Source organism: Capricornis sumatraensis, chromosome 1, assembly GCF_032405125.1.
Source record: "Capricornis sumatraensis isolate serow.1 chromosome 1, serow.2, whole genome shotgun sequence".
Taxonomy (NCBI): Eukaryota; Metazoa; Chordata; class Mammalia; order Artiodactyla; family Bovidae; genus Capricornis; species Capricornis sumatraensis.
Window position 1 is genome coordinate 218,598,124 of NC_091069.1, and position 23,719 is coordinate 218,621,842.

General features: G+C 37.5%; 1 protein-coding gene across 1 annotated transcript in view; it reads right to left on the reverse strand.

The window, feature by feature from the left end:
- Positions 1-23,719, reverse strand: part of MME (membrane metalloendopeptidase) — a 102,010-nt gene that overhangs the window by 9,519 nt on the left and 68,772 nt on the right. Inside the window, exons 16-21 of the mRNA XM_068972329.1 lie at positions 14,887-14,945; positions 8,379-8,498; positions 6,760-6,893; positions 6,573-6,638; positions 2,817-2,912; positions 2,396-2,472 (exon numbers count right to left, since the gene is read on the reverse strand). Coding sequence (XP_068828430.1) covers positions 2,396-2,472; positions 2,817-2,912; positions 6,573-6,638; positions 6,760-6,893; positions 8,379-8,498; positions 14,887-14,945 — 552 coding nt within the window. The remainder of the gene's footprint in view (positions 1-2,395; positions 2,473-2,816; positions 2,913-6,572; positions 6,639-6,759; positions 6,894-8,378; positions 8,499-14,886; positions 14,946-23,719) is intronic.

Below are 23,719 nucleotides of genomic sequence, written 5' to 3' on the forward strand. Positions count from 1 at the left end.
TGAGCTTATAAATACTCTGTTATCCCCGCATTGTTAGACCTTAACTTCTGAAGACTTCAGTAAGGAAAAAGACAACCTTAAAACATTAAAGCTATTAAATCACTGTTTTGCAGCAGGAATTAACATGGTATTGTAAGTCATTTATACTCGATGTATGATACAGGATGCTCAGGGCTGGTGCACTGGGATGACCCAGAGGGATGGCATGGGGAGGGAGGTGGGGGGGGGAGGGGTTCAGGATGGAGAACATGTGTACACCTGTGGCGGATTCATGCTGACATATGGCAAAACCAATACAATATTGTAAAGTAATTAGCCTCCAATTAAAATAAATTTATATTAAAAAAATAAAATAAAGAAACACACTCAGAGGAAAATCTATCAGATTTGTGGTTATCAGGGGGAGGGAAACTGGATGAAGGTAGTTGAAAGGTATAAACTTCTGGTTATAAAATAAATAAGTACTAGGGATGCGATGCACAACATGACAGATAAAATTAATACTGCTGTGTGTTACACATGACAGTTAAGAGAGTAAGACGGAAGAGTTCCCATTATAAGGAAAAAGTATTGTTTTGTTTAATTTTGTATCTATTTGAGATGACAGAAGTTCAATAAAGTTATTAATGTTATGGTAATCACTTCATGATGTATGCAATTTGAACCACCATGCTATACATCTGAAACTTATATTGTGCTGTATGCTAATTATATCTCAATAAAACTGGAAGTAAAATTTTAAAAATAAAAATAAAAAAAAAAAACCTAAAAATTACAAAACCATAATGAGAATCGGTCCAGGGATTATGCTGCTCATGGCTCAGACAGTAAAGGATCTGCCTGCAATGCAAGAGGCCGGGGTTCGATCCCTGGGTTGGGAAGATCCCCTGGAGAAGAGAACGGCTACTCACTCCAGTATTCTTGCCTGGAGAATTCTATGAACAGAGGAGCCTGGCGGGCTGCAGTCTGTGGGGTTGCAAAGAGTTGGAGTGACTAAGCGACCAGCACTTCACTTTTTTATGTAAAAAAGAACCTAATTTGTACATCCTAGCAAGGATAAATTTAGTTTGCACTAAACATATAATAGGCATACAATAGTCAATTGTTGACTGAATGAATTTGAAAAAACTGTTAAGGCAAATATTAAATGGTGATGATGATACAAGAATAAGATGAGTTCTTTAATTTTAAATATGCTTTTTTATTATTTCACAATTGAATGTGTATGTTTTTCAGGAGTGAATGATCTGGGTAGTATGTTTATGTTTGTTTTAGGAGAAGCTTTTAAAATTAGCCCATGAGTTTTCTTTTGTTCTCAAACTGTTTCCCAATAAGCCTACAGAAATTTTAATTTGTTTTTCACACATTCATGCCTGAGAGGTGCTGCTGCTGATCAGTAAGTTGGTGATGAAGAGTTTAGTACCCGAGGAAGGGGTGGGAATTAAGAACTCAGCCCTAAAACAGACACACAGGGATTTACAATTTAACATTCAAATGACAGTTGGTTGATCTTCTTTCAATCTGGTGTTCTCTTAGGTTTTCTGAATTGGGAAGGACTTTGCTGCTGCTGCTAAGTCGCTTTAGTCGTGTCTAACACTGTGCGATCTCAGACAGCAGCCCACCAGGCTCCCCCGTCCCTGGGATTCTTCAGGCAAGAACACTGGAGTGGGTTGCCATTTCATTCTCCAATGCAAGGAAGTGAAAAGTGAAAGTGAAGTCGCTCAGTCGTGTCCAACTCTTTGCGACCCCATGGACTGCAGCCCACCAGGCTCCTCCGTCCATGGGATTTTTCAGGCAAGAGTACTGGAGTGGGGTGCCATTGCCTTCTCCAGGGAAGGACTTTAGATACCTTATAATTCAACCTTCTACTCTGCACGGAGTAGAATTTTCCTCCAGCCTCCCTGCCAGGCTGTTCTCTGACCTCTGCTTCATCATACTCTTTCCTGGAGTTTTGGGAACAACTTTACTCCAAGTTGGGACCTTTTAATTACTAGAAAATTTTCCTCTGTGTTGAATGGAAATCTTTTTGGAACAGCTACTCACTGGTTCTAGACCTTTGCCTTTTGTAGCCTCTTAGAAATGTCTCTGCTAGCTTTAAATAGAGCCGCTGTTCTGAGGTGACATCTTTGTTGGAATTCATTAACAACTGGGCCTGGGTCATATACAGTCTGAGGATAAGAGCAGTCAAAGCTATGCTTATGTAAACATGACATTTATCTTGATGTGTTTGGTTAATTCTTTCTGAGACCCTCAAAAAACAAAAAGAAAAAAAAAAAAGGAAAAAGAAAAGCACTGGATTTCCAAATTGTACAGAATCAGAGTCAAAAACAACCCTCCAAATCTGAAATCATGGAGCCAATATTGGAGCACTTTGACACTATTGATATCCACACACCTGAAATTGCCTGGACTGTGCACGTCTGTTTTAATGGAGTTGAGTGCATACTCTGTCCTGTAGGTTCCACACCACACCTAGGGATAGAAATAGACAAAGGAAAGCAGTGAGCTCAGGTTGCATCAAGGATTATTTGTTTGGGCAGTTTGGAAGAAAAGCAAACTTCCTATTGCAAAAATTAAATAGAAATTCTGCATTCCACAACCAATTACTCTTCAAATAATGTTTAATAATAGGCAACCAGAAACATAATTATCATTAATATGGTCTGACAGACTATTACACACAATGAAAGTCAGTCAATCAAATGCTCTGCCACAACTGATTAAAATAAGAAGACTCAGTATGCAATATCTAACTTAGTATGAAATTATAACTCAAAATGATTTTCATATCTATCAATCAAGAAAGATAACAATACCTGGGCAAAATTCAGGAAGAACAGTTGTCTGTGATTTAGGTCAAGTCCAGGAAGTAATTTTTCTTCACCATGCTTTTTAACATAGTTTTGATAGGCCTAGGCAGTTAATGAAATAGAAACATGATGTTTATAATTCCTAAATTTATACATAAACCTATTTGAAGATCATATGACCAAGTAATTAACATCAGAATCACCATAATAATACATTTAGTTATGGCAACCTTCAAGTATTTAATGGATTAGAAAGAAATCTAGAATTTATTTACAAATACTCTGAAAAGAATAAGATTAATGATTAACAGATGATAAAAGCCTAGCTAATGTCAGAAAATCAACAAATGTTAACTGAATGAAAGGATGGATTTACATAAGTGATGGAAAACTTATCTAAATGTTGTTCTATAGATGAGTAAGTCTAGCCAGTTGGAAGAAAGAGTAGCCAAGAGAATCTGTAATTGCTATACTTGACTGGGTTATCACTCTCAGCAAAAAGAGATTCACAACAGATTTCATTTGAGAGATTCTTGAGAAAAGTTAAGGGAGTCTCCTGAGATTCCTTAGAGGTTTAGCACCATATGATTCTAAGAATCAGTTCAGTTCAGTTTAGTCGCTAAGTTGTGTCCGACTCTTTGCGACCCCATGAATCGCAGCACGCCAGGCCTCCCTGTCCATCACCAACTCCCGGAGTTCACTCAGACTCACGTCCATCCAGTCAGTGATGCCATCCAGCAATCTCATCCTCTGTCATCCCCTTCTCTCCTACCCCCAATCCCTCCCAGCATCAGAGTCTTTTCCAATAAGTCAACTCTTTGCATGAGGTGGCCAAAGTACTGGAGTTTCAGCTTTAGCATCATTCCTTCCAAAGAAACCCCAGGACTGATCTCCTTCAGAATGGACTGGTTGGATCTCCTTTCCGTCCAAGGGACTCTCAAGAGTCTTCTCTAACACCACAGTTCAAAAGCATCAATTCTTTGGCACTCAGCCTTCTTCACAGTCCAACTCTCACATCCATACATGACCACAGGAAAAACCATAGCCTTGACTAGACAGACCTTAGTCGGCAAAGTCATGTCTCTGCTTTTGAATATGCTATCTAGGTTGGTCATAACTTTTCTTCCAAGAAGTAAGCGTCTTTTAATTTCATGGCTGCAATCACCATCTGCAGTGATTTTGGAGCCCCTCCAAAAAAACTCTGACACTGTTTCCACTGTTTCCCCATCTATTTCCCATGAAGTGATGGGACCGGATGCCATGATTTTAGTTATCTGAATGTTGAGCTTTAAGCCAACTTTTTCACTATCCTCTTTCACTTTCATCAAGAGGCTTTTTAGTTCCTCCTCACTTTCTGCCATAAGGATGGTGTCATCTGCATATCTGAGGTTATTGATATTTCTCCTGGCAATCTTGATTCCAGCTTGTGCTTCTTCCAGCCCAGCGTTTCCCATGATGTACTCTGCATATGAGTTAAATAAGCAGGGTGACCGATTAAGGGCAGGAGGAGAAGCAGACGACAGAGGATGAGATGGCTGGATGGCATCACCAACTTGATACACTGAGTTTGGGTGAACTCTGGGAGTTGGTGATGGACAGGGAGGCCTGGCGTGCTGTGATTCATGGGGTCACAAAGAGTCAGACACGACTGAGTGACTGAACTGAACTGAACTGAACTGAATGTGCAAAGATGCCAGGGATATAGAAAAGACATGAACCTACTCCTCTGAGGGAGTTCACAGTCTACCAAGAAGTATTACAAGTCAAGACTTCATATATAATAATATATTTGCACAATTGTAATTTGCTTCGTTATTATAAACCTGTACTTGTTCTACACGAGGATCTCCATGGAAGTACCCTTAACCCAGACTTTGGCTGAATTTTTACAGCAGTGATTCTCAATCTGGTTGTGTATTAGAATCACCAAGTACTATTAAAAGGGTCAATGCCTTCCACTTTCAGGCAAGATGGAGTGACTGAGACTGAATTTATGCTTCCACTGAAACAACGAAATGATAGACAAAATATATTAAACAATGGTTTGCATGACGCTAGACATCAGGCAAAATCTGATCTCTAGGAGACGGTAAATAAGAGGAGCCCTATGACTGCCCTAGCTTATAACTTGAGCACTCTGGACCACAAAATAGAGCAGGAAACCCCAGTGGAGCCTGGTAGACTTCTTGAATGGGTGAGGAAAAGGCATTGAGAATTCAAGGACACCAAGGACAGGTTGAAGAGGAGAAAATGCAGAGAAAAAGACTCTCAGAAATCAAACATCCCCTCAATATTCAGCTAAGTACCTGAGTATACATGCGCGCAAACTATCCAAGGCTAGGGAAGGGACTGCAGAAAAGGATTAGAGATAAAATGTCTGGTACTCACACAATACAAGAATAGCAGACCTCTAGGTTCACACAGTATACCTAACACAATGCAAAAGCAAGATATAAAAGGATCTAGCCATTTCTGAGGGATTTAACTGCACCCTAAAATAAAGCTCAAGAATATTAACAAGAGAACAAAAATTTTCTCCACCCAAAGATGCAAAATGTACAATGTCTGGCATCCAGTTTAAAAAAAAAAAAAAAGATCAAATATTCAAAGAAGCAGTAATCTACTATCCCCCAGGACTTGGCTGAGATTCATTCTTTTGGAAAATTTTCAGCCAGATTTATCTCCCAAGCCTCACACTTTGGTCATCCTGGGTCACTGCCAATTTACAGGCCTCAGTCACCTCTCCCACATTGTTCTGATAATTCCTTTTTCCTGACCCAACCACCAAGTCTCTTCTCCCCTCCAACCCAAACATCTCTGTGGTGAGCAAATAACACTACATCTTCATCCACTACAATGAATATTCCATCCATCTTATGTCAGTAGCCTGATTCGATCCTGCGGACACCTTGTCCCCTGTGTCCTCTCATGTAACCTCTGCCTTTTTCTCCTACATGTGGGCTATCTCAGGGTTGGGAAAACAACTCAAAATCATACTCACTCCATATTTACTTCCAAGACCATTACTCCCCCACTATTTTATGAAAAACTCTACTTTTTCCTGTGCACATAGCATCCACTAGGCCATCTTTAATCCTGGTTCAAATCATCAAATAATGGCATTTTATGAAGGGTTTGAAGCTGGATCTCTAGCACCAAAAATAGTGCCAAAAACAGAGTGAAGGCCTCAGAAAGTATTGTTGAATGCAAGCCTAAATGAGATTCTAAGGGATATTCCAACAATATACTCCTCTGCGTTTACAGTACGGACCATTACAAGGCCACATGCAGGAACCATATCACTTCAGTCCTTCACTTATCACTGTAATTGGACTGGGTTTATGTTATCATTCCCAGATACTGCTTCACCTGCCAAGAAACTGAGGGTCTTGTTCAGTACGTCAATGAATGATTCTATAATAAATCTTTTTGTAGACTATCTTTTCTGAAAAACTATCTCAGAGATTATTTCTTAGAAAAATGTTGCCTCCTCTATGGAACTTGCATACCTCCTCAATTCTGTCATTATAATATTTTGTTTCCTTTTTTCGTTAGTTTCTTTAAAGCTTAGAGAATGGTATTCAGCTCAATCCTATCAACTGCATTGCCCCCTCTTATCAGCATATATACAATCCCCTTTCTCCTTGTGTATTTTCAATTTTCTATTGTTAAATGTATCTTTTGCAAAAGGCTTTAAAATGAATGATTAAATGTGATCAATATGCACTCTAACCACTAAAATGGAAAGAAAATATTACTCACTCTGTATGCTTGGCCAATACCACCATTATCAGCAATGTTTTCTCCCAGTGTATTAATTCCATTGAGCTGTTAAAAAAAAAAAAACACACACACTTAAAGATCCTTAACTATGTTTGGATTGTTAAGAAAGCATTGGTAATTCACTTAAGACTGAATACGACTTTTCAAGAGAATGCTGATTACATACATGCTCTCCATTTGCTAAGTCCCAGGAGAAGTTCCCATACTGGTACACCATGCACTGGGATAGGTCTTTAAAATTATTTGCAGACTGTTGAGTCCACCAGTCAACGAGGTCTCCATCCTTGTTAAAATTTCTGCCTGGAATATATATTTATCTAAGTAAAATGAGAACTCATTACATCAAGAGCTGCAATAAGATATCTTTAATTCAAAGTGCAAGGACTGAAATACCAAGTATGCAAGAGAACATTAACCTGGACAGATGAGTAGATAAACTGTTCTGCTTTCTCATCTAGAGTTGATAAAAACCAGACCATTATGGCTCTCTTTGCTGATATGCCCTAGTATTAATCCAGATTAATCCAATTTTACCCACTTGGTTGTTGATGTCTCGGCCAAGGCCACCAGATAATTACTCCTGAAATCATGACTTGTTTCTGTTGGATGATTTTTGCCTGAACCAAGTCTGTTTGCTTTGATGTTTTAAGATTTTTAAAGAGGTCAGTATTTCACTATGGCATTCATTTGCTATGAATTCATTTCCATTTACTAACCTTTCATTAGTAATTGTGGACTCATAGTTTTGCCCTACTTCAAGCACAAACAAAAAGTCACCTTTAGTCTTGGAGCTTTCTTGTTGATCCTAACTACTTTGATCTTTCTCCTTCTTGAGCTTCAGCAGCATTTATATACATTATATGTTTGACACTTGATTTTGTCATCTTTTAAACAGTTATCTATGATGTAGTGAATAAGGTAAGGGCTATAAAGACAGACTACCTGAACCCATATCCTGGTTCCACCAACTCCCAGTTTTGTAACTTTAACCAAGTCTTATGAGTCTATATTTTTCTGTTTGAAAAATGAAAACAGTATTAATACCTACCTGTGAAGATTGCTATATAGTTTAATTGAGTTAACAGACCCTTAGTATATCCCTCCTGTCTCCTTTTCTTCCTCTGACTTTCTGAAGTTAGGTTAAGGCTTATTTATTTTCTCTCTACTGTTCTTATTTCTTTCCAATTATAAACTGATCTTTGCTACAGCTTCAACTCCTACCTCTTTACATATCTCATGTCTTTACTTCCATTCCTCTCAAATTTCACTGAAACTTGAAATCTATGTTGCTGTTTGGGGCAGCATGTAAACATTTAATTTCCTACTGTTTGCAAAGCTGTGAACTAGATAGTAGGTGTGAGATGCAGTCAAAAAAAAAAAAAAGTCTCTGACCACAGGAAGTTTAAAAGTCCTGGGGGTACCTTACTTTCTGAGCTTACGTTTAATTTTAAGACATGGACTCTGCCCTCTAAAATTCTGGAGAGATAAGACATAATCATGAAATAAGAACAGACGTTATCATTGGTGTTGACAAATATCAATGTCTTCTCAATGTGGATATTGTTTTATTCTGTCAGAGTGAAAAGCACACATTGCTAAACCTCACTATTAGAAAATTCTGATCTTCTAAAGCAACAATTTAAAAGGAACATTAAAAGTGCAGTGATTGTTAGGCTAATGATACACTGATGAATAAATGTGTTTTATATTGATACATTATTATAACTCTTAATTAAGTTTACTAGGGTATATCTCAGGCAAATAAAAGCATCAGTTGTACTTTACCATTGTCATCGAAGCCATGGGTGATTTCGTGTCCTATGACCATGCCAATGCCCCCATAGTTCAATGACTTAGGCTGCTGGGCACTGAAAAAGGGTGGCTGCAGAATGCCAGCTGGGAAGACTATAAGCAAAGAAGATGGTTAAAGATTGAGTGTAGTTTTTTTCTGTAATGACAGGCGTTGGATTGGTTGTTTGCCTGCTAACTGCTTTCCAGTATGTCAGTTTCACTTAATTGTATACAAAAGTCTTCTGTGACAAAAACAAATGCAGGTCATCTATTGGTAAGATGCTGTTATTTCTTTATATTTTATTTTATTTATTTTGGGTGCACCACCAAGGCAAGCGGGATCTTAGTTTCCCAACCAGGGATCGAACCCATGCTCCTTGTAGTGAAAGAGCAGATTCTTAACCACTGGGCCACCAGGGAAGTCCCCAGGTCATTTATTGTTGATGACAGTAAAGAGTTTATCCCAGAATGCACCATATCTGTGATTTATAATCACAACTGACTGTATAACATCTGTTAAGATTGTTTTCATGCTGTAAGGAATTTAGAGCAAGGGAAAATTATTATCTCATTCAGAAGGTCTTTTCTCCACTGCAAATATTTGGGAGAAACAGTTAATAACAGAAGTATTGTTTTTAACATGTCTAATAGTTTATACATCTACAATAGCTTAGTAAATAAACAGAGACAATCAAAAGTACCCCTTAATCACATAACCTCTTTAAATTTTCATTAAGGCATGTGACTATTTATTATTTATGGTTGTTTAGTCCTTCATTTTTCATGTCTTCCTCAAAGCACCTCAAGTATTAGCTCTTTGACAGCATAGGTTTGTTTGCACGTACATGTATTTTTTTATTTGTTTTTGAGTCCATTTGAATTTTTAATTATCTCTAGCACCTTAAATTGGATAGTGCCTGGAACATAACAGGTAATAAATCAATAACTGATGAAGAAATGAGTGAATTTCTTACAGTGTCTTAAAGACATAAATAAATGAATTGTAATTTTTATATCTACCCTGAAATCTGTCTTAACTAGCTAATTTTCTATGCTTAGACATTTCACACTGTTTAAATTTCATGTGTCACACATCAAACTCCTCATTTCCCTTCTAAGCCATCTGACTTTTATTATTTCTGCTAATAGCATGTGAAGAGTCTCAATCACCCAAAGTGAACATTTTTCTGTTTATCTTTCATGTCTCCTTTCTTTTTACAAAGTCCTTACATCATCTAGTAAGGAAAAAATCAGGTCCTGTACCTTCTTTCCGGTAGCATTTCTTCTGTTTATCTCCTCCTATCAGTCCTACTGGCCACCTTCTAAGTTCACACTCTCATTTCTTACCTGAAGAATTACTTAATTTCCTAATTGGCTTTCTTAGGTCTTCTTCCAGTCTCCCCAAATTTCAATCTATCCTAAATCTACTCTACCCTGCTTGCCAACTAAAGTGCCACTGTGGTCATTACCACTATCCTGCTAAAACACCTTGGATGGCTTATCATTGTTCCCTAACTAAAGACAGCATATTCTTCCTGGTCTTTGTCTCTATGGTGTTCTACTTCTCCACCTCCCCTATGCCCTCCCCTTCCCTCATAACATTCATAGTTTTGAGATTTTATCTTTCACATTGTAAAATTCTAGTATCCACTGAAGCATTATGTTCTGTAAGCAAAAATAAAAAATCATTAGTATCAACATCTACTACATGTAAAGGCCTGAGCTATTGCTGCATGGAACATCAAGAGCACAAAAGAAAGGCCCTTAGTTTAAGAAATATAAGACCTAGTTAATACAGAGTAGCAAACATTGTTTTTTGTCATTCAGTTGGGGTGAGTATCACCTTAACTTGTAAGTGTTTCAGGGATAAATACGAGCTATTTACAGAGGAAACTTTAAGATATACACTGGGCAATTTAAGTGCTCTTTAGATGTTTAAAAAATATCTGGAAAGTTGTTTTAACAATCAAAATGACTAAGTTAAAAAAAAACACACACACACAAAATTTTTGTCCTTGGAGAATTCTGATGAACATTATACGTCACATGTAGCTGCCTGAGCTATCAACAGTGCCAAGAAATTATTTTTAGCTTGAAATATAAAAATTATGTGCAGTACTTTATTAACTTAAAGTGAGGACTATCTCCCACACTATGTACTTTGATTAAAATCCATCCATTACATAAAATGCTCTTATGAAACACAATATTAAGACTAAACATTAACTATAAAGATCCTGCTGCTTTAATTATACCCTGATATACTTTTTCAGGCAAGTGATAAGATTTTTACGGCTCATATTAAATACTAGTCTTCAAGTTCAACTTTGCAAATCATGATTTCTCCTTCTACTCTGTCAGCTAAATATTTATGAGGATTTTACTGATTAGTCTTATCATTGTTACTAGTAGACATCCCAACTGTTGATAATTACCAACTGCTGAGTTGTGCATTTTTTATGTTCATGATTGTCAACAAGTTAGTTAGTTAAATACACCACTGGTCCATGAAACAAAAGACAGAGTTTCTCCTCATGCCTATCCCCTCACTTCCCTGGTTTATTTTTTTAAGACTGCAAGCAACCCAATTTTAGAATCTTTGATATAAAGCTCAAGAGTGCAATCAGATAAAATCAATTTTGGTGGAAAAATTAAACATTGTTTTTATATTAAATAAAATAGCAACATGTCTAGAAAAATTTACTCTTAATTCTCAAGTCTGAAAATAAGAATCCTAATGACACCACTCTTATGGCAGAAAGTGAAGTGGAACTAAAAAGCTTCTTGTTGAAAGTGAAAGAGGAGAGTGAAAAAGTTGGCTTAAAGCTGAACATTCAGAAAACGAAGATCATGGCATCTGATCCCACCACTTCATGGGAAATAGATGGGGAAACAGTGGAAACAATGTCAGACTTTATTTTGGGGGGCTCCAAAATCACTGCAGATGGTGACTGCAGCCATGAAATTAAAAGACGCTTACTTCTTGGAAGGAAAGTTATGACCAACCTAGATAGCATATTCAAAAGCAGAAACACTACTTTGCCAACAAAGGTCCCTCTAGTCAAGGCTATGGTTTTTCCTGTGGTCATGTATGGATGTCAGAATTGGACTGTGAAGAAAGCTGAGCGCTGAAGAATTGATGTTTTTGAACTGTGGTGTTAGAGAAGACTCTTGAGAGTCCCTTGGACTGCAAGGAGATCCAAACAGTCAATTCTAAAGGAGATTAGTCCTGGGTGTTCACTGGAAGGATGGATGCTAAAGCGAAACTCCAATACTTTGGCCACCTCATGCGAAGAGTTGACTCATTGGAAAAGACACTGATGCTGGGAGGGATTGGGGGCAGGAGGAGAAAGGGACGACAGAGGATGAGATGGCTGGATGGCATCACCAACTTGATGGACATGAATTTGAGTAAACTCCGGGAGTTGGTGATGGACAGGAAGGCCTGGTGTGCTGCGATTCATGGGGTCGGAAAGAGTCAGACATGACTGAGCGACTGAACTGAACTGAAGGATGAGTAAGACAATTTTACAAAGTTTAATTATGTCAAGGTAGTCACAGATCACTCAGGCTGAATACACTATAAATTACTTATAAATTACCTAAAATTGGAAAAGAATTTTGTTGTTATTGAAAAAGGAGAATGCAGCAGTAGTAAGACTTCTCAAATGACTTGTCATTTCCTTGGATAAGACTTGAAAGGTTAATAAGATGATTGGATAGTGCCTGAAATTTACAGAGAAACACTTGACAAAACATTCAAGTGCAGCTTTTCTAATGACATGAAAGGTCCCTAAAGCTCTATGGTACAATTATACAAGGAAGAGGAACAAGTCAATTTACCACTTTCAGCATGCCTGCCTGTCCTGAAAGTTGACTTTTTGTTTTTGAGAAGGGGCAAGGGTGCATGAAAATTGGAATGTAGCCTACATGTGTGAGTTATGACAAAAAGTGGTGGGAACTGAATTAAAAAGTAGAAATTATTAATATGAATAACTCCCTATATAATAATAAAAGAAGTTCTTTTTTTACCATAACATAAAAAGATCAATCCCACAAGAAATTGCATGTGTTATAGTTTAGGGGATTTGTGTGAAGGTGGGAGGGTCATTTATGAGACATGTTATTCTATACTAGTTCTAATTCTGTGATGCACATGATATCAACTCCATTAAGAGAGTGTTGCAAAAGCCATATATCTAGGTATGGATGGCCATGGATAGGCACACAAATACACTTTTATGAAGAAGAAAATGAGAGATCAGGATCTTCAATTGTTTTTAGTTAAGACAATCCCCATTTTGGAGATTTAAATGGATTGTCAAGGAGAAAATGTACACGTCAAAGCATTCTCATGCATGACACTTTCCCTTTCTCTGAATGCTGTTATTAGCAGATAAGCATATGAAAAGAGGTTAGCAATTTTTCAGATTTCTTATTTCCATCAAAGGAATTTATATTAAGTATCTTTAAGAGGTCTTTCTTATACATTAAGAATGCTTATTACAGCCAGTTCTTGATTATTCAGATAATAATTGTCTGCTTTGTGAGATTTCAGGCCACTTTTAACTTCTTTTTCCTTTTGCTGTAGCTTGTTTGGTTTGAGGGTATTAAATTCAAAATGAGAACATACCCAGGTCTTCTCTGCTCAGGGAATCTCTGAGGCAGACCAATTTTGAGTCAGCTTCAGGAACAAGGGGTAATTTAGAGTCTTGAATTGCTCTAGAGGATTGAGAGGATGAACATGCCAGAGTGGTCTCTTGGGAGTGCTTCAGCACTAGGTCTGATAGGATCCTGAGCTGGATTAATATAAAGCAGTATCCTTTAGTCTGCCCTAATGCACAATTGAAGTTGAGGCTGGCTCACTTTGCCTTGGGAATCCTTTAAAAGTCAATTATCCTATTTAGTCTAAGTCTTGAATGAATGAGGAGCTTCCCAGATGGCTCAACAGTGAAGAATCCACCTGCCAAGCAGGAGATGTGGGTTCAATCCCTGGGTTGGGAAGATCCCCTGGAGAAGGAAATGGCAACCCACTCCAGTATTCTTGCCTGGAGAATCCCATGGACAAAGGAGCCTGGCAGGTTATAGTCCATGGGGTTGCAAAGGGTTGGACATGACTTAGTGACTAAACAGCAGCAGCAGCAGAACGAACTAGACTTTACACCGACAGAACTACTGAATATCAAAGAGATTTCCAAAGTAAAGACTCTCCAGAGAAAAAGCAAAGGTCTTTAATGATAAAGAGTTTCCCTGGTGGCTCAGATGGTTAAGAATCTGCCTGTAAGGCAGAAGAACTGGGTTCAATCTCTGGGTCAGGAAAATCTCCTAGAAAAGGGAATAGCTACCCACTCCAGTACTCTTGCCTAGAGAACTCCATGGAAAGAGGAGCCTGGCGGGCTACAGTCCATGTGGTTACAAACAGTTGGACGCAACCAAGCAACTTTCAGGAAAAGGTCTGAATGGTTTCTAGGAATACTTTACAAAGGATAGACTGCATGGGTTCTGAGTTGATCATTAAACAGGCTCTGACCTAGGTTCAGGTAATCATTTTACTAGCTGGGAGATGTATCAGACTACTTTTAAAAGCAATGGTAAGAAGTATCATCAAACTTTACCTTCCCACCTGATTTTTGACTACGCATAGAAATGAAGGGCTGGACTGAACAAACCTGGAGAAGCTGGCTACACTGTTTAGAATACTTCCACTGAAGTACTAAATCAGTTGGTTGTCTTTCTTCATACTAAAACCCTTGGGGCAGGGGGAATGTATCTATTTGTAAGATACTTAAGAGAGAGCTTCAAGATGTTAAGGTATTCCCAGGAAGAGAAAAAATATATCTTTGTTTTATTAAGCTGTTTCATTATTCATAGTATTATTCACTAAGGTATTAATTTCTATGCTTATTTATGTGATATTACTACTAGTGAACATACATTTCTGGGGGGATCAAAAGTGGTTAAGTAAACACAATTCCACATGGTTCAACCTAGTAAAACCAACTTTGCGACTTTCTGAGCCTCTCTCTTGGAACATTCTAGGAGAAAACAATGATACAGAGCAGGACCATCTCTACCAATGCCTGCATACAGAACTGAGAAAAAAAATGGATTTCTGAAACTTTGGTTCTTGAAACTTAAACCACTTAAGATGCTGATGCTTAGAAAGTCCTAAAGTTAACATAACTTTATGGAGATATAAGGGGATTTTTTAAAAAAGAAGTTTGAAATAAAAGTACTTAGCAATAAGATAAACCATTTAGCTATAAATGAGAATGTTATAAAAGAAACAGAACCACTTAATGTGACTTATACTGATTTAAATTTTGCTATTATAGTGAAAAGAGGTACATGGATACATTTACTTCCAAGGAGGATATTCAATAAATCAGTAACTCAGCCTCAACAGTGCTTTTATAGGGAATATAATAAATTGGTCATGCAAAGCACTAAAGCGTGGGACCAACAGAGAAATATTATACAATTATTTAAGAACAGACCTTACCTATCTGATTTCTGCCTGAAGAGTAAAATGCATTGACTACAGCTGCTCCGCTTATCCACCTATAGAAAACATAAGAACTTGTTACAAAAGATACTAAATTATCTGATTCAATCTGTTCACCACCATAAAAGCATTATCACTATTCCAAGATGAATTTTAATTTTCTGTTTGAAATATGATCAACAAATTAAAATTAATTCACTAGATGAGAGCATTCATTTAAAAATATTTCCACTTCTTGAAAAATGAGACTGTACACAGGTCTGCAATCTGTTATTTAATTTGCATAAATTTTTAATGATGGCATCTCACAGTGCAAAACCCATTCTAACGCATCTCTTTGGAAACTGCAATGGATTAAAATTATATTGAAATTTATTTAGTTCTGTGTTCCTGATACTAGGTGACTATGCCAACAATTCTGGAACAGTTGACAGAATATAGAAATAATGCTAAAATTTCAATTAAGCAAATTTCAGGTTGCTAAAAGTACATTTAAACTTTTTAAATTCTTGGTTTACAAAGAGCCTTTTTGGGGACTAAGAGATCCCCTTGACAGGTATTTATCTTTGGGCAGTGAGCCTACTCTGATTATTGTCACTTAAATTTTTTTTTTAAAAATATGACAGGTAAGTGAGCAAAGGTATATTTTTGTATAATGACTGCAAAATGAAATCCAGGTGATTTTTAAATAAATCTGTCTGTATATGCCATGAATTAGGCTCTATATTGGACCTAGGGATTTTATAAAATACAATTCTTGACTTCAGAAGACCCTAGTTGAGGAGATGATAAAGAAGCATAAATAACTTATACAAGAGTGAGTGAGAAAAAAACCAACAATCCAGTTCCCCAAACAACAATCTGAGAGCAGTGGTAAGGTAAAGGATGGAGCCAGTGTTCCCATATCTTTCTGCGAAGATGTTATGAAGACTGCATATCAACAATCACTGTTAAGCACTTTTGTGCAACAGGAGTAATATTGTCTTGATAGGCTGCATTCTTATATACTCATTAATAGACACATATTCTTATATTGAAATTGTCAATTGAAAAATTGACACTACTTGAATTTCGATACCTTCCTAAATGTCAGCACACACATATACACACACTCAAAACAACCATATATTGTTATCTAATAGCCGCATAGTTACCCCACTTTTAGGGCAACAATTCAAGTGACAATTATTATCCTACTCATGAAACGAGTTTACAATAATTAGCACAATGAGGTTAAATCAGAACTGTTTCCAGACCCTGCTTTGCCAGGTAAGCAGTCCAAAGTCAGCTGCCCAAATCAGCATTTTAGTTAAAATTTCAGTCTACACTGGGATGTCAGATGTAAGTCCTATTTTGATCTATTAAAAGTAACTCAGACAGGGTCACATATAACAACTGTTGGATAAATTCTAATAAGCATGAGTTTTACCTCCAATAATAAGTCTAAGACACTCATATGAAGGATATATGCCTTTAAAAAAATCCAGATAGAGTTTCTGTAGATAAAAACAATTCAGATAGAATTTTTGGGAATTTTTCTTTAGGAAGAAAATAAGTTTGGAGGGTTTGGGTCGGGCGATGGTCAATCAATGTGTTTCTTCTTTAGTTTGATTTTGTTGTTTCAAACAGAGAAAAACATTTTCACACAGGATGGTATGACCAATATTTCAGTCCTCCCTAATTTCACCACAGCTGAGTCATCAATATTTTAATTTCTTGCAGGTTAATGATTATAAGCATACAATTTTATTTATTTTAATTAAACTTGACTTGCTTCCCACATGCTTTGTAGTGACTCACAACAAAAACACGTATTTGTAAACCCAAGGATGTTAGACTAAAATCTTGATATCAGAAGCTACAGAGAAAAAGTTGATTTTGTGTGACCCTAAAGTATTATGAAAGAAAATACATAAATAAAACTCATGATTAGGAAAAATGATGCATTAGGACTATGTTTAAATAAATTCACCAGAACCACATGAGTCACATATGGTTCAAGGCTATCTGGCAGGAGCAGAAAATAGGAAACATGCTCACCCCACTCCTGAGGAGAAACACTGTTCCTTGTGGTGACTTTAGAGATATTTCTGATGTGTCATCAACATTCTGAAAGTGTAAGACAGCAAAACTTGCCACCCCCAAAAAGTCTCTTTGGGATGAAGATAATTTTGAGATGAAAACAAATCTCCCAAAAGACTTAGGAAGAAACTTTGACCTGCCCCATAACTGCCTAAAAATTTTAGATAGAGGAGGCCTGTTCCTGAAAAAGCCATCACCAGAGGGATCTTCAGAGAATATGGGCCAGATGTGGTGGGGGAACTATTCAGAGCCTAGAGATCAGAGTCCACTCTGTATCCCATTATGACGGCATGACGCACTTAATAAGCGTTTTCTGAACATATGATTTTCTATCTTCATGTGAACTGCCTTCCTCCCCTTTGAGGTCCCAAACCACTATTCCCAACATCCTCTTTTGTCTTTAGCTGAAGATGGTATTTAGGGTTAGGGGTTCAGCCTTCTTGGCAAGTTACTCAGTTTTCCTGGGTCTCTCTTGTGTATGCATGGTATTAAACCTTGATTTTTCTCCTGTTAATCTGTCTCATGTCAATTTAATTCATAGACCAACCAGAAGATCCTGGAAGGGTAGAAGAAAATTTCTTCCTCACTGATAATAGCCAACATAACAGATTTTATGCATAAATAGCTTATACTTATTAGAATTTCAATTGTTGAAAAATTACTTTAACATATTTCTAGGCCTCAGTTGTTCAGTTCTGAACTTCTGATTTAGTGATAATATACTCTGCATGGACATTAGTGGGTAATCACAGACAATATACAAATTGTTGGTTTTGCACTCAGGCACAGTACTAATAATGAAACACAAAAGGTGCCAATTCAACATGTTTTCTGTTTTAAATTAGTATATTAGAGAGAATAGAACTAGATACAGGAATCTGATGTTGCAGATAGCAACAGATCTCAAAAGTCGGACATAGGCGAATGGAGTTTATATTATCCATCTCATGTTTATTGCTTTTTGTAAAAATAAATGTCCCACCTGGTGTTTTAATGATTTTTTCCCTGCTCTTCTGTTTAAAATTACCCTTTGATCAATGTTTGTAACTTCTTAGCAGGGAAAGTTTTACATATTAAAATGTCCATTGTGAATTACACCTTCAAGAAAATAGGTAGCTATTTATGACCACAAAATACTCACATAAAATTAGAATCATAGTGGTTAGTTTCACAGAGCACAAGTGTGTAGTGTTTGCCTTTTCTTCCTTGAGACCTTTCACAGTGCATCCTCAGGCTACCCCTGGGTAATTACCCAGATCCAAAAGCACAGGGCACTTTGTCCCTGGGAATAACCAAAACTTAAGGTACAGTAATTGGATCATTTCATCTTAAACTGGTGATAGCAGTTACAGACTCAATGTCTAATATTTGTGGTCAATCATGAAATATCTCACTATGTTACAACAAAAGCTAAATTAAAGGACAAAGAATATAGTTTTTAAAGTAAATGGTGATATAACAAAAACTGTAAGATCTTCTGATTTGGATGCAGCCTCAGAGTTTCAAGAGAAGCTTTCATTTATGGAAAACAGACAAATGTGACCCTGAATAGCAGCACAGAAAAGAGAAAATGCTCAACTAACGAGAGAATGAAGCATCCAGTAACAAAATGGATAGTGCAGGTTATGTGAAGATACCTTTAAAGTATGGAGGCCAGACACTAGCATCTCCTACAGCAAGTATTGGACCTGAGAGAGAGTGCATATCACTCTGTTCTTTGACTTCTCTTCCTGCCTCCACTATTTGGTTGCAGAAGAATGGGTATGTGTGGTATAAAGTGAAGGGTGGGGAAGCAAGAAGTAAGCAAGCTTTACTTTCCATTTCTGCGAAACAATCTTGTCAGGTAATCTTATTCTGGTTTGGGGGCATTTACAGTAGAACAAAGGGCCACTATAAGCAGCAGGGCCCTCAAAGCTGAACTAACAATGTAGTTGGGAAATACAACTGAAATCTCCTGGAGAGGCAGACCAGGTGCGTTTCTCTTCCACCTCTTAATTACCCTGAGGAACCTAAGTGGTGATAAGATGAAAGCACAGGACATTGTTTTATCCAGGGCACTGAAAACAGAAGTCTACAGCCTGATCCTGTAGCCTCTTGGATATAATAAACCCACTGGATTGCAAAGACATATGGAATAAAACTTCTTTCACTTATTCGTGTGTAACTTTAAAACAAACTTCTTTAAACAACAAAATCATGAATGCTTCTTTCCCTGAAAACATTTAATTTCCCAGCATCTAGTGGCTTTGAAGCAATTCCTTTGAAATCAGCAGTACAATACAATGGTTTTCTATGTCTTCCTCAAATATTTCTGGAAAGGAGAATTCTCATTTGTAATGGTAATTACCACTGTAATTCTTTATATTTATTAATATCCCCTCAGCAAGACTTCAAAGTTTTCTATATATTTTCATTCATCTTTCAAACCACCCATATAAGATAGATGATACCTCAATTTTCACGTATAGAAACTAAGGTACATCATACATCAAACTCTTTTTCCTAATTTATTTATAGAGTTAGTGATACAACTGGGAAAAGAATATATAAACTATGGAGAAATATGACACCCTCATCTTCCAATCAATCCCCTACTTCTAACATGTAGATCTGTACCATGCATAAAATTTCATTACAAAAATCAATACCATTTCCTTGCTAACCTCTTTAAAAATGAAGGTGTTCACATTTTTAATCTTTTTTAAAGATTTATTTTATTTTTTGGCTATACTGTGCTTAGGATCTTAGTCCCCCAACCAGGGATCAAAACCATGGCCCCTGCATTGGAATTGGAGAGTCCCAGTGCTCATTTTTACATTACTTTATATTTAGAGCTGCCCCTTACCCTAACAAGCTTTAGGATGCTGGCTTATACACCACCCTGAAGTCTCATCATGACCCAGTCATAACGATGGCTACTGTTTAATGAACACCTAAGTTATGTGGCACGCACACTACACAATACACAACAATGACCTCACAAAGCAAAAGTAAATGCTATTATCCTCAGTTTATAAAGGGACCATTGAGGCTCAGAGGTATCATGGTGGTTGTCTAACTTCACACAGTTAATAAGTGGCAGAGCAGGAATCTTAACTCATGGTTGCTCGCTCTCTCTACCATCCACCTCAGCCCCCTGGTTCCGGAGTACAGGCTCTTTCCACTGCTGCATAAAGTGCAATATTTTATCCAAAGGCAAAAGCACAATAGGACCAAAGAGCCTCAATCAACTGGTCCTTTAAGAGTTGTTAACAAGCACTCTGAGTGATTCACCTGATCCTCAGAGGTGAGAGCCAAGGCTCCTACTCTAACAGCACAATAAGAAAATTGACTTCTCTTTCAACCAAAAAAAAAAACAAAACAAAAAACCCAAATCACTGATTTTCTTCCTGGAAGTCATCAGTCAGTAGTGTATGGTTATAAGTTGGCAACAAGACCCAATCGCTTCAGTCTTCAGTAACTCTATATGGGCGTACATGCATGATATGTGTACTCATGCGAACGAAATGTCACATTCAGAGAAATTCCCAATTTGGAACATATAGGGGTGGGTGGATTTTTTCTGTTAGAATTTTCTTGTGGTATTTGTTCTCCTGACTGAGAATAATCTTGTGATCTTTCAGGAAAGAACTGAAAGCTCTTACATCCTATATACCCCTTAGCAAGGACATAACGTTACAAGTCTATCGTCTGTGTAGCTCATGAAATAGTGACTCCATGAAGGCAGCAATGTTTCATGTTTTGTCCTTTTTCTAAATTGTGGCAATGACACTTACCATGAGACCTACCCATTTAATATATTTTAAGTATCTAGTGCATTATGGTTGACACTAGGCACAATGCTGTAACTTATTCATCTTGCTCAACTGGAAATTTTTTGCCTGTTGATTAATAACTCATTTCCTCCTCCCCCCAGCTTTTGGTAATAATGATTCCCTCCTTTGATTTTACGAAATTTCACTATTTTAGAAACCTCAAGTGGGTTTGAGGTTTATAAGTGGAATATAAGTGGAATCAGGCAGTACTTATCTTTCTGGGCTTATTTCAATTAGCACATTTTCTTAAGTTCATCAATACATATTGCATAATTTCCTTCTTTTTAGATACTGAGTAGTGTTCCACTGTATACACAGATATTTTTTTTTCCCAACCATTCATCTGTTGAGGGAAAGAGGTTGCCTCCACATCTGGGCAATTGTGAATGGAACTGCTATGAACACGGGACTGCTAATGTCTCTGAGATCCTGAGTTCAATTAGTTTGGCTATAGGCCCAGAATTACTGGGTCTTATGGCAGTTCTATTTCTAACTTTTTAAGGAATGTCTATGTTGTTTTCCATAACTTTTGCACCCTTTTGCATTCCTACCAATTGTGTTCCAATTTCTCCATATCCTTGCCAATACTTGTTGTCTTTTTATTTATTTATTTTTTAACAATATGTCATCCTGACGGGAGTGATGTGATATCTCACTAGGGTTTTGATTTGCATTTCCTTGATGATTAGTGGGGTTTCCCAGGTAGCACTAGTGGCAGGTAGACCCAAGAGATGCAGGTTTGACTCTCTGATGGTTGGGAAGATCCCTTGGACAAGGGCACACCAACCCACTCCAGTATTCTTGCCTGGAGAATTTCATGAACAGAGGAGCCTGGTAGGCTACGGTCCATTGGGTCACAGAGTCGCACATGGCTAAAGTGACTTAGCACACATGCATGATGATTAGTGATGCTGAGTATCTTTCCATCTATCTGGTGGCCCTTTGTACGTCTTTGGAGAAATGTCTATCCAAATCCTGGTGTGCGTGCTCAGTTGCTAAGTCGTATCTGACTCTCAGTGATCCAATGGACTGTAGCCCACCAGGCTCCTCTGTTCATGGTTCATTTTAAATTGGTTATTAGGATTTTTTTTCCTGCTATTGAATTATAGGAGTGCCTTATATATATTGGAGATTAATCCCTTACCAGACATGTGATTGGCAAATATTTTCTCCCATTTCTTAGGTTACCTTTAAATTTTTTTTTTTTTTTTTTTTGCTGGGCAGAAGCTTTTAAGTTCCAAGGAGTCCCACTCCCACTTATTTATCTTATGCTTTGTTCTTAAAGCATCTCTAGGGTTTAGCACAATATTGAGAACATGAAAGGCATGCACACACATATAGGTCTTGGGATACCAATGAGTCCTTCAAGCCCCAAGAGTACTGACTCTTTTCATCCTGGAAGGGTGATGGGTGGTAAGCCTAGGTGAGGCACTGCTGCCATGGAGACTGTGGAGGGTCATGACAACCAGAAACCACGCACTACCTGGGCATTGTCCTCTCAAGAGGGCACAATGGTATCAAGTTCTAGACTTCTTTTGCAAAGCTCTTCAGTTTAAACCTTTAACTTACTAGCCTTCCTTCTCTATCTCTTCTTTCCCCTCTGAAACAAACATTCCCTGGGTGCTAATTAAAATGCTTTTTTTTTTACTGATAAGATATATTTTGCTTATAATCCAAAAATGTGTTGAAAAATCAGTCTGTTATCATAATGGGAATCTATATAGATGGAACTTAATATTTTAATCTATCATAATAGGTGTAGAACATGAGCACATCAGGGCAGATACTGCCACAGGAAATCAGAGTGACTTGTCCAGGTTTAGTCTGTTAGTCTTTCTGACTAACTAGTACTTGATGAGTCAAACTATCTGCATTACATATCTTCCCATACATCTACACCATGGAGAGTCACTTGTGTCCCAAGTCTCCAGCACTCTAAATGCCCACCCTGCATGAGTCTTACCAATTTTCCACTTCTGGGCCATCTCATTTCTTCACAGCAATCCTCTATAGCTATTCTTTTGAAATTCAAGTTCAATGATACAAGACTTAATTAGAAAACTGAGTCTAAAAACATCACTGAAGGGGAAATAGCAGAAGAGATACTTTAGAAAGAAGTGAGGTACATCCCTACCTTACAAGAATATGGTCTTTCTCTCTTGGGTCACTTGTGGAAAAGCCAAGGACTAAAACATCTTGGCTTTTATCAAAACTTCACAGTAAGGGCCCTAACATTTCAGTGCTGGAAAGAACCTTAAAGATGCTATACAGTCTAAATCAACCTGCTTATTTAACAAATGCCAAAACTTCAAGGCTTTTAAAAGGCTACAGATAGTAACCAGCAGAACTGAGACACTGAAAAAGGGGTAGCAACTCACTGCAGTGGGCAAAACAACCGTGGTACCAGCCACCCTGTCTTTTTGGTGCTCTTGGTCTTTCAAGAAGAACTACACAGAGCCACAGCTGTTGGCCGCCAACCTCTGTAGCACCACTTATCTCAGGGACTAGCAAACATTCAGTTGGTCCAGATTAGAAAAAACAGCAGACTTAAAGCAATAAAGGAGAAGAAATGAATCAATCATTTTGTTTGTTTTGCTCTAGTTCACCTCAACGTTAATTTAAATGCTGACATGTTCCTTCCAGAGAATGTTTTACTAATAAGTAAAGGTTTAATTGCGGTTTTAAAAAAGTGCTATCCCAGCACCTTGCTGTCTTGTAATCGCAACAGCCAACTCGGCCTTTCATCGGCTTTCATTGTTACATACCTGCCTCTCCCATTAGATTGCTAGCTCTGAGTCTTACTCATCTCTATATCCTCTACAGCGTAGCACAGTACTTTGCACACTGTAGCTATGTGGCAAAATGTTTATTGAGTTGGCTGCTGTTCCTGTCAGCTTGTTTTGATTTTGATGTACAATGGCAAGAAAGATGCA